This window comes from Ascidiella aspersa, chromosome 3, assembly GCF_963924565.1.
Source record: "Ascidiella aspersa chromosome 3, kaAscAspe10.2, whole genome shotgun sequence".
Lineage (NCBI taxonomy): Eukaryota > Metazoa > Chordata > Ascidiacea > Phlebobranchia > Ascidiidae > Ascidiella > Ascidiella aspersa.
Genome location: NC_139449.1, coordinates 35,700,172 through 35,718,698, shown reverse-complemented (window position 1 = coordinate 35,718,698; position 18,527 = coordinate 35,700,172). Strand labels below are relative to the sequence as shown.

The following is an 18,527-nucleotide window of genomic DNA, read 5'->3' as shown; positions in this document are numbered from 1 at the left end:
CTGTTGCCTGCTGCATCCTGTTCGAAAAACTAGCCTGTGGTGAGGTTCTTACGATCTCGGTCATGCTGGGCTCAAGAAAGGCTTGGTCATAGAAAATACACAATGTAAATGAGAAATGTCGCAGTATAGTTGCTGTAATACAAATCTATGCCATATAACTCTACCTTGATATTTCTAAATGGTGTTAAGTTTAAAAATATCGTAAACGTTGGGGTAAGGCAGTGGTTCTCAACCTTTTATGGCTTGCGGCACCTTTTAGAAATAAAAACCAACTGATTACGTCACCCCTACAATGTTTTTCCGTTGGTAAATTACTAGAATGTCATTATCAACGTTATTCCACTTTAATCTTCCACAAAAAATGGTAAGAGTTGAGCAAAAATCAGATTCGAAAAGAAGATTCTTAAACATCCCTGGGAACCCTTGGGCATTAGAAATGGCACCCCTTCGTGCCGTGGCACCCTGGTTAAGAACCACTGGGGTAATACACCAAAATCAGCCCATCTATTAGGAATTTATGAAAATGCAAGACAAGGCTGGGAAACGTCGTTTACAACCACAAAAACATTCTCAAAAACTTATTGCTAACAAAACGGCAAGGTCGTTTAGTGTTGTGAAGTAAGCTATAAGTGCACGCGAGAAAGCTGCAAAGGAAAATGAAGATAAAACGAAATACAAAAAGCGGGATCACAAAAACTGATTCGAAAACACTGAACTTCAGCGAAACACAAAATATCTCACGGTTCACGAACTAGTCGATTTTACACAACAGAAAACTTTTAAAGTATTGCGTGAAGAAATAGAAAAAAATTCGGAACTTTATAAATGGCATGGAAACTGTTAAATATTCTATTCAATATTTGAATATTAGTGTCACTTACCACAAAGCCATTGGAGTTATATTAACTGCCCTAAAAGTACTATAAAAATGCATTAAAATTTAGCTTATTAAAAATTAAATTACGTAACATTGAAACTATATTAAAATATCAAAGAACAAACTAATACTATGAAAAAGGCAAAAATAAATGAACATTATAATAATAAGTAAGTTTTTCGCATTAGGGTCCACGCATTTTAAACCAGTAAAATTAAAGCAGTCATGGAAGAAATAAAAGTAGTTATAAATCAAAACTTGAACATAATCGCAGTCGTGTATACAGCTTAACACACAGGTCTTTCAAATATCCCGAACTTTCATATTCGGATTGTCGATAAGACAGTAAAAGCACATACACAAAGTCAAGAAGTTTTTGACACAGCCCAAAGCATCACAGCAAACGTACAAGCGCCACAGCGACATCTGCTGGTCGTCCTTTCTTTCGAGAGCATCCGTTAGGTGGCAGCGAGGCACCATCAGGACTTTTTGGAGCAAATCGTTTTGGTTAGAATGTCGTCCTCGTAAACGAAGCCAGTCGCAGATAACACAGATGCACTGCGAAAATCAATTATGGAAATGTAAATCTACCTTCCAGGACAATTTTAAAAAGTGGTTGTTTGTATATTTGAAAAGTAAAAAAAAAAAAAAAAAAAAAAAAATTGTATTCACAGTTTTTGACTTAATTATTATAAAACGAAGCAAAGATCAAATAACTATTTATCCAAATCTATAGTGGGCTCTATAAAATTGTCGTATACTATTGTTCTAGCAATGCTATAATAATGAAACTTTTAAATGAAAGCTAAAACGAATACTAAATTCGGACTAATTAGTGTAATAAAGGGAGAAAAGCATTTTGGTAAACAAGTTACCAAAACAAATCTAAACTACGAAATATAGACCAAGAGAACAAATACAGAAAAGACTGATAAAAACAGAACTAAGGGAAAAATAATTAAAAGCTAAACCAAACACGGCTCACTTGGTGGTTTACTGATGACGTAATTACCTGATAGTGACGCAACCGTAGACCGGCGCCTTGAACCTGAACTTGGCTTTGAGCATTTTTTTCTTCCTTGATTTGTTGATGATCACCGTACCTCCACACTTTTGTACGTGCCTCGAGAGGTTCTAAGGAAGATGATAATTAAGTGAAACAACGGCAGAACATGTTTTGAAACTGGCGAGAAAATAAAAATAAAAAATAAAAAATAAAACGTCGCCTTTTTATTGGTTGGGTCGCAGAACTAAGTAATTAGCATGGTTAAGTTTGCTATAGTTTGTATTAGATAGTCATAGAAATGAGTATCAAACCTATTTGGAGCGATGCGACCTCCAACAAAAAATATTTAATTGTGCGATTGGAAATGTTGTAAAGACCATCGTTTCACACGAGATTCATAAATATTGGGTTTACGACGAATTTTAGGTCCGGAAACGGGCAGCATCGATTTGATAGGTTGACGAGCCACGGATGAAAAGTTTAGCCTCTGAATATATAATAAAACACATTTCTTATACTAAGGCGAAATAGGCAAATACCCACCTTTTTCCCCACAAGCTTAGGAACGCCACATGAAGGTCGATCGTTGGTGAGTTTGATGATGTAAGCACGGAACTTGCGCCATTGCATCTTCGCCCGAAGCTCGACTGAAAAGTTTCGATAAAACAAGATTATTAAAGCGAATTTTATTTTTTTTTACCATCAATGACAGAGTCGTGGATAAAAAAAACTCATAAAATTTGTCCGACTGTTTGTATTTTTCCCATTATTTTCAAATTACTTTTTCGATTACCTTTTGTGAAAATTTAAGAAGTTTGGAACACTATATACGGATCTGTTCATAAGTTTAATGGTGAAAATAACGGCCCAAATAGACGTAAAAAGCGACATGCTTTATATCACTGATGATGGCATGAGCATTTGCCGAAACGTTTGAATAATAAAGCATGTCGCTTTTTATGTCTATTTGGGCCGTTATTTTCACCATTAAACTTAAGAAGTTTAATTTACAGTTTTACAAAATAGTCGCGGTTAAGCCGGAAAATTACGCTAAAATTCATTAGCCATATGAAGTGCATATGCAACTAATCTTATTAAACAACCGAGCCGGTTTAGCCAAATTACATTCTCAATGATAGGACAATGATGTTCAGCATCCATATATAGCTTAAAGTTTTACTGAAATCCCCAATTGACAATAAAATTGATCCATGTTTAAACCAACCTACCTATAATCTTTCCACGTTTCTTGTACTTTTCTTTCGTTGGACGGATTATTTTTAAAGCGTACAGAGGAGAGGGTGGTATGACGTCAGAATTCCAGTTGGAATCCCGCTCGTTTTCGAAACGTACAGACTCCAGGCATTCTAAAAAACAATTATTATTTTATTTTCTGCAGATTTCGACGAATGCAGAGACCCAACGTTGAATTTTGTGTTTCCTCCACAGTTTTTAATCTAGTCATTCATCAAAATTGCCCAATTACTGGCGTACACAATGCGCATTCAGTCGCTCAACTGACGACCGTACTATCCATTGCAAGTATGCGTACGTCATACACCAGCTAGCAATTTGCGTTGCCACAGTATTGTTTCTACAAAGGTGTATCACCTTTCTAGCCAAGTGAGCTTGGGAAAATGTTGTGCAACAAGCAGAGTTGGGAAAGGAAGGGCCATCGACATCAATCGATGATCAATTGTATTCAGTGTCCAACGACAGTTTGACGTAACAACTTCGTCGATTAAAATGTTGCTGCCTTTAAATGTTCGTTTCCTTTGACATTGCGTAAATCGTTTTACCTACCCATGGGTCGCGACTCAAAATTCGGCCGCCGTTTTGACTTGTTTGGTCGCCGATTGCAATAGTTCACATGGTTAGATTATTTGACATTGGTTTCATAGTGGCATGGGGTATAGAAGATAGCTCAAAAAAAAAAGTTTAGGAAAATTACGCAGACATGTCTTATTTTAATTAAATTCGCAGTGATTAACGCAAGATTCCTATGTTTTGTGCGCTTACACAAACTATAGTGAAGAGAATTGCTTTGCCAAAGCTATGCTGTTATCTTACGTTTAGTGTTTGGGCCGCAAAACAAGGTCTAGAAAATTTGAATCGCCGCGAAAAAGGTCAAGACAGTTTTAAAGGCGAAAAACTCAACCAGATTTCCTCGCTAAGCTTTGGCGTCTACAGTAATTTACCTTTCAATCGATCGAAAATACATTAAACTTTCAAGCACGGAGCAAAATTAATGGGGAACTCCCCGCACCGGAACCCAACGCACGTGGTTAATGCGAAAATCTTGGGTCATTATTAAATTAGAGGTTTCGCATTACTGAATTTGGGGTTAAAGACTTCGTTTGGGGCATTTAATTTAAAGCTAGACTTGCCACAACTGTCAATTAGACGCCGAACTCTCAAATTTTGTCGAAATTCCCCAAGTAAATCTACTAACTTTGGGGGTTTTAAGTGCAGCTATAGACCTTTCTTTATAAATATTTAATTTGTTGGGTGTCTGGCATCACTGTTATAAAGGATACCTTTTTCGTGCATGGAAATCCTAATACATGTGTCTTTCAGAAAGTTAAATACGATTTTTGACAAACACGATTTTTGTTTTTAATGTGTAAAGACTGCAATTAAAACATTATACAACACGTATTTGTACAATTAAGTTTACAGGAAAAAACGACTGTCTTCACCAAAATCAGTCTTTATGGTGTTTCCAAAAAATAATAATACGAACAAAATCAACAACTTTGAATGTTTAATTTTTTTTGGACACGTAGTTTGCTATTTCAGTCCAAAAAAATCATAATACCTGTGTCTGTCAGGCAGGTGGAAAACGAATTTATTGTCAAACGCGACTTTGTTTTTTAATGCGTAAGGCTTTTTATTCTGATACCGATACACGATTATTCAGCCAAAAACTTTCGCGATCCTATCCAATACCAATGACGTCATTATGATTCTCAAACAAGCACGATACATAAATTAAAACATTCAATAGAATTTTTATAAGCTATTAGGCTGAAATTTTCTTTCGTATTAGAAAGTTAGTTACCTCGATTGTTTAGTTACTTATTTTAATAAATTTACCTTTCAAATTTAATTGCTGCAATTGCAAATAATGGTTAAAATTCCTGTGTTAATTTTTTATCGTATCATCACCGATACCTCCCTAGTATCGGACGAGTACCGATACTACCACTTGGTATCGGGTATCGGCTCCGATCCGATATTATCGGACGACCCTATTAACCTCTGACTTCAGCTCTTTAAAAAAAAAAAAACTACGGCCGCGGCTCATTTCAAAAAAAACTTTTTAATGCAAAAATAAGCCTTCAGATTTTTTTATGATTTGGAATAATATATTGAATACATTACTCTTGTAAGGCATCCTCACCTGTTCCTACTCTTACTCATATTTTTTTGAATATAATACGCCGTATTACAAGTATGTAGTTTGTCTAAAAACCTATGTTGTCCCCAGCATGGATTACGTGGTTTCTTACCAGATTTTCAAAACAAGGATACTTTAAGATTATTTAGGAATCACACTTTGCATTATAACTAATGTTTATTCGAGATCCCTTTTTTCGGCCCGCCAAGACATTTATGTCTCTCATGCGACTTTCTGTCAAAAACACTTGCTCAACCCTGGCACAACCATTCAGTAAAATGCCCAACGCACCATATTCCTCCTTCTGACGACAGCGCATGCTCAACCCGGGTTCATTCTTCCACTTTCCCTTCAAGGAGGCAGACTGCCAACGCTTGGTTATCTTCTCAGGAACTGGAGATGGATCAGCTACAGCCAACCACCCTTTTCCACTGCCAACCTGGTCACGAATATAACAAGCTATTTTGTGCAATTCAGACTTCACATCAGTGTAATCATTTTATTTCTATTTTAACTCAGGAAGTTGCCTATTTAAAACACTATCGGTTGTTAATCGTTTTTTACATATTATAATATTAAAATATAGATTTATTAAAAAAATTAGGCAATAAACATTTCGACAAATTAGTCTTTAATCATGATGATGCTCCCAAATTTGGAAACTGCAATATTCTGTTTTTCAAGAAAACTTTTTTGATCTTTACGCTGTAGCAAGGCGTTGTGATTTGGCCTATGTAAATTGTTAGGAACCGCATAAGTATAGACCAGGGGTTCTTTTTTCACCGCGGAACCCTAAATTGTTGCTTTGCTTCGCGTGGATCACGTAAAGCAAGAAAGTAAAAAAAAGAACGTCATAAATTGACGTCATAATACAAATAGACTGTAGAAATCTGCAGTTTTCAGTCCACAAAATGTAAAAAGGAGAATACAAATAAAGACATTCAGAGCAAAAATAATTTTATTTTTAATTAAACTCTTTCCTTAAAAAAATTTATTACTTCCTCAATATACACCAATACTTCAATTTAGCCTTCATGGAACCCCTAAAAGTAGTTTATGGACCCCAAAGGGGTCCATGGACCCCAGTTTAAGAACCCCTGGTATAGACCCTGCATAAATAGTAGGCATGACTGATAATATCGGATACGAATCGAAACCCAATGGCAAGTGGTAATTGATCGGTACTCGTCAATACTAAGGTCGTGTCGGTCCTACAGAAGGGTCACGCTTCAGCTGTCTTTAACGATCGCCAACTTACCGCTGATCCGACAATCCAGATCCCTTTTGGTCTCAATTCAGTCACGTGACGAGACAGGTAAGCGTTCTCTGTTTCGTCATTGGCTGACCTATAAAACAAATGGATGATTATTCTAAAGAATATTTGGAGATGACTATGAAGTCGTCTGTGTGGTTTGCGTTATCGCGGTCAGTAAATGAACGTTTTAAATTTAAAACCAAAATGTACGAAAACAGTAGTGGCGTCGCACTAATAACAAGGTCAACTATTTCGGGCAATTTTCTATTTTTACTTAAAAACTTACATTTATATCCTTATTCTTCAGCCCACAATTTTTCATATCGTACCCTTTGTTCTTTTCAGAACAGAACGAGTAGATAAATCCTCCAAATGGTTTCCATTTCGAGTGTTGAGTATATACCCTAGTAATCTCTTGGCCGTGTGTTTGAACGAGTGGTTACGCCGGGCTTCCACACCTCTACCTCTCCTTTTTACTTTTCAAATTGCATTAACTTAATTCAATTCGCTTCCGGGCGAGTATATTTAGCCCCTTAAAATACCAACTCGTACCTTTTGGGACCCATTTATACTCGTAATTCGGCCTTAATTTTTTAGTCTTATTTTCTTTTTACTCAAGCGAGTTTATCTTACCCGTGTATTTGTACGAGTTTGTACACCGGACTACCGAAACCCTTGGCCCGTTTCTACTTTTTCCACCGTTGTAAGTTAATCGAACTCGTTTTTCGAGCGAATATGTTAAGCCCCCGAAAATAATAACTCATACTTTTCAGGGAGTTGCCTACTCGTATCTACCCATTTCTACTGGTAACTTGGCCTTTCGTTCTACTCGTAACTATAGGCCCCACTCGTATCCACCCACTCGTCCCTCGGCCTCTTTTCCTTTTGTTTTCTTTTAACTCTAAAGTATTATATTACCCGTGTTTTTGAACGAGTTGATAAAATACTACTTTACTCGCACGTTTTCGAGAGTTGCCTACTCGTATCTACCCATTTCTACGTGTAACTAAGCCTTATTTTCTACTCGTAACTAAGTCTCTCATTTGTTTTTTCCTGTTTCTTTTTTTTTTCTACACAGAGCAAGCAAACCCTTACCCGTGTTTTTGAACGAGTTGATAGACCGGACTCCCAAAACTCTTCCTTCCTTCAACTCGTGCGTACTCGCCCAAGTACGAGTAGCGAGGGTGCCTCCGCGACTCGCAATGAACGAACTCAACAGTGGAGCAGTTGATGGTTGAGGCACTCTTCAAAGATGCGGGTCTTTCAACGATGTGGATGGGCTTGAAATTCCGCGCAGAACGCGCCAGAAAACGACCTGAAAAAAATTAGATATATAGGTGTTTTTTTGCCAGTTTGTTTGCAAAGTTTCGAAGCAGAAAAGTTGTTTGAAGTGTTTGCCAGTTGTAGTTAGGGGCTTGAACCAAATATCAGAGCATAAAATTATCTTTAGATATTGCCCGAAATACTGCTAACTTGAATGCTTGGACCAGACAAAACAACAATATGGTTTGTAAAATGTTTTAAATACGAATATCATTTCATTCTTATTTTCACCAGTTTTAGTATTACTAATAGTTGTCCTTATTTCCTTAAGCGCCACTTGGAATTTTAGCTTTGTGTACAAACAGGAACAGAACAGCTAGTTATCAGAGAGTTAATTCCACCCATGCATGAACAGCCGTAAGCTGCGGGGTCAACGACCTCAGGTTTAAAAGGTCAACGACCGCTCAACACCGGCTAATACGAGCCAACATGACAGATCGTTCAACGTTTAGGCCTCACCTGCCACATTAATCCAAATAGCGGCGTTAAATGCAGCACACAGGTCACTAAATATGGACACAACACGTCGAGGACCACCCAGAGAGATTCGCATTTGATTGATGAGTAAATCGTTTTCACCGACTTTGCAATTTTAACTTGTGTGCGGAATTTACGGCTAAATGTGTGTAACGCCGGAGATAAATTGAGGCTTACACCACTTCACATTTAAGGTTGATTTGTTGCACGTTCCTTTCAACTAAGATTGATGGTGGGCAAGAATTTGCTCATTTCCTTTGAATTCGTTTATAATAACGCACATTCCTTAAAACACTGCTATGGGGGGCATGAAAAAAATTCCCAGATGACCTTAAACAATCATAACGTGGCGTAAAAAAGTTACATTCAAACGCGACCTTATGTTAATACAAGATAAGGTAATCGAGATTTTTTTATTTAAAATAGGCCAAAAATACAGTTTGGGTCATGGCCCCGTGGGCTCCCCTGCAACCCTATACTCTTCACTTTTATAGTAATACATTTGAAAACAAACTGCCCCTTTAGTTGCAAATGTCGATCATAGTATGCCCATAATGTTAAATGAGGTAACGCCCTAAATGTTATTAATATGCAATATACTTTCGACTTTGTTGTCGGAGTCAAAATCAGTCATTTATAAGTTCCAGTTTTTAATAGAGAAATATATTTTGCCAATCCGGCATCATCAGTCTCTTAATTCCTACCTATTACTTTTTATCTTAGATTTTTTTTTGGATTATTTTGTGTTTGTTTTTTCAGAGACTGATGATGCCGGATTGGCGAAATATATTTCTCTATTAAAAACTAGAACTTATAAATGACTGATTTTAAATGAGACAACAAAGTCGAAAGTATATTGCTACCATTCGAAGTCATTGTCGTCATTAACGTGCTTTAGGGCGAGGAGATATCTTCTTTTTACATATTCAGTTTGCATTGTTGTTCAGAATATCACAATACTTTAACTCAGCACCATCGCCACGCCATCGTCTTACCGTAACTTTAACCAAACTTTCAAAATACCAATTAGAAAATTATACTGTAGTAAAAATGTATTTAAATAATAAGCGCCGTAAGTCTGTGCAACTAAAAACTCATGTAAAAGTGATAAAAGGGACAAAAAACGCTTAGGAATTACAGCCTTAAAATAGAATGCATATTATACTAAGGGCAAACACATGCTGTATCCAATCTTACCCAACGCGTGTTAGCTTTTTAAATCTTTTTACACGATTAGTAATACTTTATCAACGAAAGGCGAAGCCGCGATAAAAATCAATCTTTTAAATCGCTAGATATACTAACGCCCAGTAACAGCAATCATGAACTTTGCTTACCATAAAACTTGTCAGTTATTGTGCTTAAGTCAATAACTTCAACATTTGAGAAAATATTCTACCAGGCAATAATGCCTTATCAGAAAACTATGTATTCAGGGCGCTAACGGCTTTTGGAATGCCACGACCGCCTGATATTTGCAGTTACATAGTTATACATATGCCAGTGGCGTTTATAATGCCATGCTAAGGTCACCGTTTACGTCGCTGAGCATTCGCATTTATTGTGAGTAAACGGTAGCTAAGGAGACTTAATAGTAGAGATGTTTGAACTTTACCCTGATACCGATAGCCGATATTTTGAACAAAAAGTATCTCGATCCGATCAGATTCCACATGACGTCATAACTATGCTTCAACAAGCAAAATAGAAAAAGAATTAACACCTTCAAAGGCAATTTTTAAAGGTTATTGCGCCAAAATTTGCAGCAGAAAAAAAAAGTTAACAAAAGTTTAGTTATCTCCAGTTAATCCCCTTCTATAGTTTTCGATAATTTACATTTCAATGTAGAACAGCTACGTTGGATCGCATATCATGCCTGAAATTCCTATATTAATTTGGTATAAATAATAAAACTCAAAGTTTAAAAACCAGAGTAAAATCAGGATCAGACAGTTTTTTAAAAAGGAATATATATTTCGCCTATACTGGCATCGTCAGTTCCCTAATTCGAATGAATCATTTTGGTATAATTTGGTATATGATCGGTACCAAAACTACCCTAGTATCGTATGAGTGCCGATACTAACACTTGGCATCACCCCATCAGGTATAGGCTCAGATCTCATATTATCGGACATCCCTTCATTACAGTATGATGCCAGAGGTTCTTAACCTTTTTGTATGTTTTACCCTCTGAACAAAAATGAATATCAAATTTACCCCCAATATTTAAAATGGTGCTCATTTATTAAAAAACGAAAGTAACGAATTAGATCAGTTATATTCAGTGTGACGGCTGCCCTTGCTTTTTGGCAACAAGTTAAATTGCAATGTCTGGGAAATTAGTGATAATCCACAACGAATATCAGATTTAACATGAAGTCGGTTTCGTGCTTTATATTTGATAGTTAGCAATGCAGAGAAGCCGCTTCGCAAAAGTTAGTTAAAGAAAAGGAACCAGAATATTCAGAGTTGAATACCTTGGATTTACCCCCTAAAACAAGGAAATTTACCCCCTGGGGTAAATTTACCCCAGGTTAAGAAAGGCTGGTATAAGCCGTTTACTGCTACTGCTTTGCTAAATCACGTGGCTAACATCAGGGCTAGAGTTGAAAGTTGTCCTTTAGTCAGGATAAATGACGCGGGCAAACATTTCAAGAACAACTGGTCTACGAAACGGCCTAGAAAAGTTAAACTAAAGTTTACGCTTCCCTTAAAACTACAGAGACCTTTCTTGTGACGTTCCGTGATGTATTTTTTAAATTGTTTTTTTTCCTTAACAATCTAGAGACCACCCTGAGATATTCGGTGACGTATTTTTGAAACGTAAAACCCACAAACAGTTGATAGTTGATGGAAGGGAGCAGCATTACTGAAAGGTTAACAACCAATGGCGCAGACCAGTGGTTCTTAAACTTTTTAACCTTGCGGGCCCTTTTATGCTTTCTTGGAATTATGGCGAACCCCTTTAAAATAAAAAATACGGAAATGGAAAATTTTAAGGACAAAAATTGCGCTTAACATCCTGTTCGCTACTCATAATAATTATTATACTTGTACACAAGCTTTTATAAGATTGATTATTATCAATGAAATTTAAAGGAGAAAATATTTTTCCGACGATAGTATTAGTATTAACTTATATGGCTAAAAAACAAAATATGTTTTGTCGACCCCATCAGACATTTCCACGAACCCCAAAGAGTTATTTGCAGTCGTAAGATGTTCGTATCTCCGATGACCTTTTCAGAGTCTTGTGTTCAGTAAAGTACCACGCCCGTTGTTTGACATTGTTTATAATGTCGCCGGATACTTGTTGCAGAGGAGCTTTGATGTTTGATGAGTCATAAAATGTTGTGGCGTTGTGTCAAGGCTGCAACTTGGGCTAAATGTCAAAAGTAGCAACCGCCTGGTAAGTTTATAGACCACTATAGTTTTTCCCTTCAGCATATTTAGCGTCAAAAATTAAAACGCTCTAAAACGGGTTGATAGAAGTCAAACGGTAAATTACTTTGAGCCAGTATTCGTTAAAAGTTTTTTTTTTGGCGGACCCATTTTGCTTTAATTGAAAAGGGCCTCATAATTTTTTACGAAAAGAAAAATATAAAAATTGCTGTACTATTATTCTCGTAAGTCAATGAGAAATCAATGAGACGTATGCGCCGAAGCTTATAAAATTAACAAGAAGGTAATTAAAAAAGATGTTAATCAGGCACCTTAATTTTTTCTCACAGAGCCCAGTTAGAGAACCACTGTTCTAAGCAAGGTATGGACGTTTTGATGGATCTCGATCAGGGCTTTTTAAACCGGGGTCTGTGGACCTTTTGGGGTACGTGGACTAGTTTTAGGGGGTCCATAGAGGCCTTATTGAAAACCTAATGAATAATTAAAAACTAAAGATTACCTTTTTTAACTAAAAGTGCTTTAATGTATTAAACTCCACTTAAGTTACACATTTGTTGGACCCAAAACAGCGGTTTTCTTAAACTTGTTGTATGACGTCAATATATGACGTCATATCTAAAAATTCCATGACGATCCTGGTCCACGCTAAGCAAAATATTTTTAGGGTGGGTGGGGTGCAAATAAAAAAAGTTTGAGAACCCCTGGTATAGATTCACATATAACAACTGTTGCATCAATCGATCTTCCAAGTCGCGTTGTGAAAAAAGCGTGGGCGGAGACCAGACCGTAAGCGCCCAAACTGAAAAGCGAAATCGACAACATCTTTTGACATTTAACTTTGCAGAGTGACAACATCGATCAGATTTACGGAAAATTTACTACCTGGTGTTTTGGGATCGCAAGTAAAAGAAAATGGATGGGATAACAACCGTTTTTTCTTCGCACTGCATGAAGTTAATATATCCATCGGCAAACAATGTTGGTTGAGATATGTTTATTCGCCGCTTTTCCTGATATTTTATTTTACAAGGGCGTTATTAAATAGTATTTGAGAATGTTTGGAAGAGTTCCAAAAAGAATAAAGTTGAAAAATGAACTTTCAAAATTAAGCCTTTCCTTTTTGCAAAACATTTTCAAAGTCAAACCATAGTCAGTGCTGCATACTAAAATCATGCTAAACCTAATTTCAAACTGACCCTTTTGAAATTTAAATGTAGTAAAAAGGACAAATACGTTTTTGATAGTTTGGAGCTCTTGAAAGTTTTATTATCTTTAAATATCACTTTGCGAATTTATTAATAATTAATATGGAAACACATAAAAACTGTTGAAACCAGGCATAGTAATAATAATCAAAAATTATCAGGTAATCGAAATTGTCAACAAACGTTTCGGCACCCTTTAAAATCGCCTTTTCAGGGTGAATGACCCCCGAAAAAGCGTTTTTTTAAGAATTACAATTACCAGTGGAGCTGTGTTTTTATTATTATGGAAACAGCATATATACAAATGCCAAGTTGTATCTGTTTATTTTTATATAATACTTGTATAACATTATAACAAAGCTTGAACTTCACAGCCTTAACTTAGTTGGGTTACTTTTTCCGGAAACAAACTATGTGTTTTGGCTTGGTCTGTGTGAACGTTATCAATTTTTAAAACTTCTAAATCGTCCTAAATATTAAACATTTAACTTAAATACGGAAAAATAATTGTAGACTAGCATTACGTCATTTTGTATTTATTGAGATGCTGAAAGTGGGATATTTATTGATTGGAGTTGATTAGGCATGGAAATATCATAATAGTGTCGTTGACCTATGAATCAGATTCATTGGCAATAGCGCACGCCTTATGTCTGGTGGCAAGGTCACATATCCGATGTTTGACCTTGGGCGTGTCAATGTCGAAACAGGTGTTTTATACCTTGGCATGTGGGGAGAAAGCTTCACTGCTTTCCACCCAGCTTAACACCCATTCAGTGGTCAAAATGAGAGCCAGAAGTTTCCACTTTTTAACTAAACTGTATCTATTTGCACGTTTAAAATTAATCTGTTAGAGAAATGAATCTAGGCTGCTTATTTCAAGCTCTGGTTAAAAATTCCAGCCAGTCAAACTCAGGATATGTCACCATGATTATAATCACATGCGCCTGTAGTGGATTACTTGTGGTCAAACTTGTTTCAGATAAGAATTGCCTTGGCGCTTAAAGCTTGTCGCAAAATGCTATACCGCAGATCAAATGGTGATAGACTTTTCCATACCAAATGAACATTAATTGATTTAATTATCTTTTGGATTTAAAATAAATAAAGTGTTCAATAGAAAATTTTTAAGGAATACACTGTCAGAAAAAAAAAATATATATAACAGAAAAATATAAACTTTTTCCTTTTTATTTTAGAAATGTTTGAAAAAAAACTTACGTTAAGAAAATTGTTTTTTTTAAGAAGGTAAAATATATTAGCTTAATCCACAAATTTTTTTGTTTATGAATTAAAATGTAACAAATGTCACCCTGCATTTCTTTAAACAGTTCGTTTTTTAAACAAATTATCTTAAAAGAATAAAACTAATAGACATCCTAACAGACCCTATCAAGAAAAGGTCACTTCATATCCCCTTAAAAGGTGTCGTCTAGGGGTCACGACCCCCCATATACGTCATCACAGACCCCATTGACTGACGTAGAGTCGCCCCTTATCGTCTGGAAGTCACACGGCACTATAATCGCACTTTAAACTGCCAGAGTGCCGCCATCGCATGTCAAAACATCAGAAGACTATATTCACAATATCGTAAGACTCACGTCAAGAAGTGGTCTTTAGTCTTTTTAGTTCTCACGGGTCCTTTTTACTTGAGTTATATTTTAGTATAGCGTGCAACCAAGTCTTTTTGAAGTCCAAGTCAAGTTATTTTCAACAAATAGGGAGTCAAATTCAAGTCCGAGTTATAACAACAAAATTTCGGGCTATTCTTGGCCTTGCAAATATTAAAAACGATACAATTAGCAAGTTTAGATTTTTACATTTAATAATTCGACGTAACAAAATTCGAATAACTCTTCAACAGGCTGCTTCAAAGTCGCCAGTGTTTATACGTTTTATGCCAAGTTTTTCACCGAATGGCAGAAAACAAAGGGTACGTGTTCACAAGAAGCTCGCATCGATTCAAAAGAATACATATTTCAAATCTCCTATTTTCTTTTCACACCAATACTAAGCCAGCCGTAAGTGTCAAGCTTAAAGCATTTATGGGGACTATTTGTAAAGTTAAATCACGATGATAAAAAACACAAAACACTGGAAAAAACAGAAATAAATTATTTTTCAGTCTCTTGTCAAGCAAACTGGTTGACATTCGCATTACATCACTAATTAATTTATTTACTGGAAATGCATCATCCCTATATTGGTTGATTGGAGTTAACTTGGCATAGAAAAGAGCATAATAGTGTTGTTGGCCTATGAGTCAGATCTGTGCACAGCGCCAGGTAGAGCCGGGGTTTACCAAATCACGGAAATGGTGATGAATTTAGTAAAAATTTGGTGATTTTACACACGCAAATCGAAACATAATTGCTTTCTTGAATATGGGAGTGTTTTTGTACAATTCTTGCGTTTTGAACTTAACTAAAAAAAACTTTGAGTTATGGGCGACGTATTTCAGGGTGGCCAATTTAAGGAAAATAAATTAAAGAAAAAAACACAAAAAAATAGCCATAAAATCCTAAACCATGTATCATTTCACACGTTAATTAAATGTATGAAGTTTTATCTATAGGAAAAACTGTTTTACATTATACCTTAGCTGAAACTAAAAACAATATGGCCGAAAAAAACTGAAGGCCGAAAAAAATTAAAAAATTACGTCATAAATTAACGTCAAAGTAAAAATGAACGTAAAAAATTTGCTGATTTTGGTCCAAAAATGTAAAAGTGAAATGGAGTCTAAATACATCCAGTGCAAAACTTTTTTATTTTTAATTAAATTGTTTTCTTTAATCAATTGATTACTTCTTGTATATTCACAATATTTTAATTAGACCTTCATGGACCCCCTAAAACTATTTCACGGACCACCAAGGGGTCCATGGAGCCCAGTTTAAGAACCCCTGACCTAGAACGATGACCCACAAATTGCCACGCCTGTCATGGCACATCAAGACTCACCAATGCTTTAACATTTGTAAATAAGGCAATCCTAAACTATGGACAAAGCAATACAAGCCAATATGATTATCTAGTCGGTAGTTATCATGATTGACGCATCTTGGGCGATAAACAATCTCCTTCGACGCCACAAAATCATGTTATTACGTCAGGATTCAACGTCAGGCATGTTGTTACGTCAGGATTGGACGTCAAAGCTTGTCAAGTACATACTAGAGAGGCACCAGGCCAAAAACATTCCAAGGCGTAAAATGCGAAAAATAATTTTGCTGTCAAACGCGTACAATAAAAAGAACCTAATTTTCGGTTTTATGGAAGCTTATTGATAACATTTTTGTGTCTGGTTAGAGTGCAATAAATTAAGAATTTATATCTTCCCAATTTGTGCACTCTTGGTGTGTGTTGTTTCAGCTACATTTATTCTGACAGTGCAAAAAACACTTGGCCTAAAAGCTACGCAATACAACTCGCAACCTAGAGAAAACATCGTTTTGTCAATTATACTTTTTGAGAGCTGTTTTCGGTGTTGTGGCGATTTAGTTGTTTTTGTAGGAGTCTGTTTGCAATAACTGCGGTTTAACTTATAAAAATAGGGGTTCATGAAATTAAAACTGTTTACAAAAGGGTTAAACCAAAATCTATCTGGAAAATTGTGACGCAATTTATTTTCTTGCGGGCAAAAAAAACCCTATGGAAAAAAAATGGAAAAACCACTGACAAAAGTTTACTCCTGTCCTACCCCAAACTCACGTTCGTGCCTGCACACTCCCTCCCTTTCCACGTAGACGTAAGTCTTTGCCATGCAAGCGTGGTAGTTGAGGTGGCACATGGAGGGGTAAGTGACCCCGTCGTGCCCGCAGACCGGGGTCCTCTTCCAGGCCCCACTTGTGTGGACGGTGTCGGTGCTTCCCCCGTAGTATACCCTCCTGTCGACCACGTCACGACATGCTATGCACTTGCATTTACCGCGGATGCAACGGCCACCGTACAAGCAGTCGTGAGTGTCGATGCACGTCTGCTCGCCTGAAAGAAGTAAAGAAAATTAGGACGGCGTAAAAAGCAGGAAGATTATGGACAGACGAACCTTGGGAACTGATTGTTTAGTTTAAGGCTTACATTTTATTGGTTTTAAGATAATATATTCGTTTTCGCCTAAAGGTAATATTTTATTTTTCGCTTAAAGGTAGTATATTATTTTTCGCTTAAAAGGAATATGTTCGCTTTTAAAACGACAACAAATTTTGCCGACAAATTCAAATCGCGGAAATAGAAACTTCCATGCAATACATCGCTAAAGCTTGTCGATTTTTAACTCAAGTTTTCACCACCAAAAGAAAACAAATAACCAGTTTTCGTTCAACAACAATATAAACACATGTGCAAAAAAAAATTTTTTTTTTTTTTTTTTCGTTTAACAATGTTTTTAAAGTTTTCGTTTAACAATGTTTTCATACACATTTAAAATCTCACCACAAGGTCCTGGGTGCTTCAGTTCGATCCACTTCTGTTGTTTGCACATCGATTGGCGCAGCGCGCACACGCTCTTATAAGTGACGTCATCGTCCCCGCAGGCCACCGTGTCCGCCCCCAGTTCGGGGGTGCACGGGAACTCCGGGCACACGCACTTGCGCTCATTCGACGCGGCGTCCAGCACGCATTGGCCGCCCAACTGGCAAGTGAACTCGTCGCAGGACGCGAACCCTAGACCTTCGGAAAATTACGCGTTATTGTTATTTTTAAAGGGAACGCACAGTAAGATCTACAAGGCAACAATATCTAAAGCAGAAAACGCTATAGTATAGCACAGCGGTTCTCAACCAGTGGGCCATGGCTCACTGGTGGGCCATAAGAACATTTGAGGCGGGCCAGAGACCAATTTAATAAGCTGGATTTAGTTTCATTTGTGTCACTATATTTAATTTTACAGGAATAATGGCTTGGGGAGGGCCACATAAGAAAAAAGGTTGAGAATCACTGGTATAGTAAATCTATAGAAAATATAGTATAGTTAATATATCTATAGTAAATCTATAACATTGAAACCAACGACATAATTGGATAGAATGTATTCTGTATGGGCTTTTATGCTCATTCTATTTAAATTGGCTACTGTTTAATACTGGATATGTGTATTATTGGGGTGAAATTATTTAGGGATAGAATAAGAATATTAAGGTGTCATGGTGGCATAAGGCGGTATTGTTTAAAATGTAAGCTTTACTTACCAACGAAGTAGGCAAAAAATACAGTGGCGATCAAAAAAGCTTGCTTTGTCATGTTATTACAGCAAGCAAGCAGCAACAAACAAATAAATAAGATAACTGATGTCCTGAAACGAAAGAAGCGAAATGTGACTTGAAAATAAAGATCAATCAATACAAAAGTTTGTAAAAGACCGTATGTCCCTAATTTAAAAAAAAAAGGTGATTAGCTGGCGCTATATAACGACAAATTGTTGACCAAAAAATCTTTACAAGCTTTCGCTAAATCGTGCTCTATCAGTTCAACGTTGAAATGAAAGCAATTACTCGCGCTTGTATTTTCACTTCGTGCGTATTGATTGCTCTCATTTCTACTTTAACCTCAAGGAGCACGGTTGTGCGAAAGACTGC

General features: G+C 36.5%; 1 protein-coding gene across 1 annotated transcript; it reads right to left on the bottom strand.

Moving 5' to 3' along the window:
* Positions 1–186: 186 nt before the first annotated feature.
* LOC146162737 (uncharacterized) lies at positions 187–18,240 on the bottom strand. The gene is made up of 10 exons (XM_083385285.1): positions 18,141–18,240; positions 17,386–17,622; positions 16,666–16,938; positions 7,634–7,853; positions 6,542–6,629; positions 5,575–5,722; positions 3,113–3,250; positions 2,427–2,530; positions 1,890–2,011; positions 187–1,435 (listed from the first exon to the last, which is right to left on the bottom strand). Exons 1-10 carry the CDS (start codon positions 18,190–18,192, stop codon positions 1,357–1,359), a joined length of 1,461 nt encoding a protein of 486 aa, XP_083241411.1. The 5' UTR covers positions 18,193–18,240; the 3' UTR covers positions 187–1,356.
* Between the last annotated feature and the right edge of the window lie 287 nt (positions 18,241–18,527).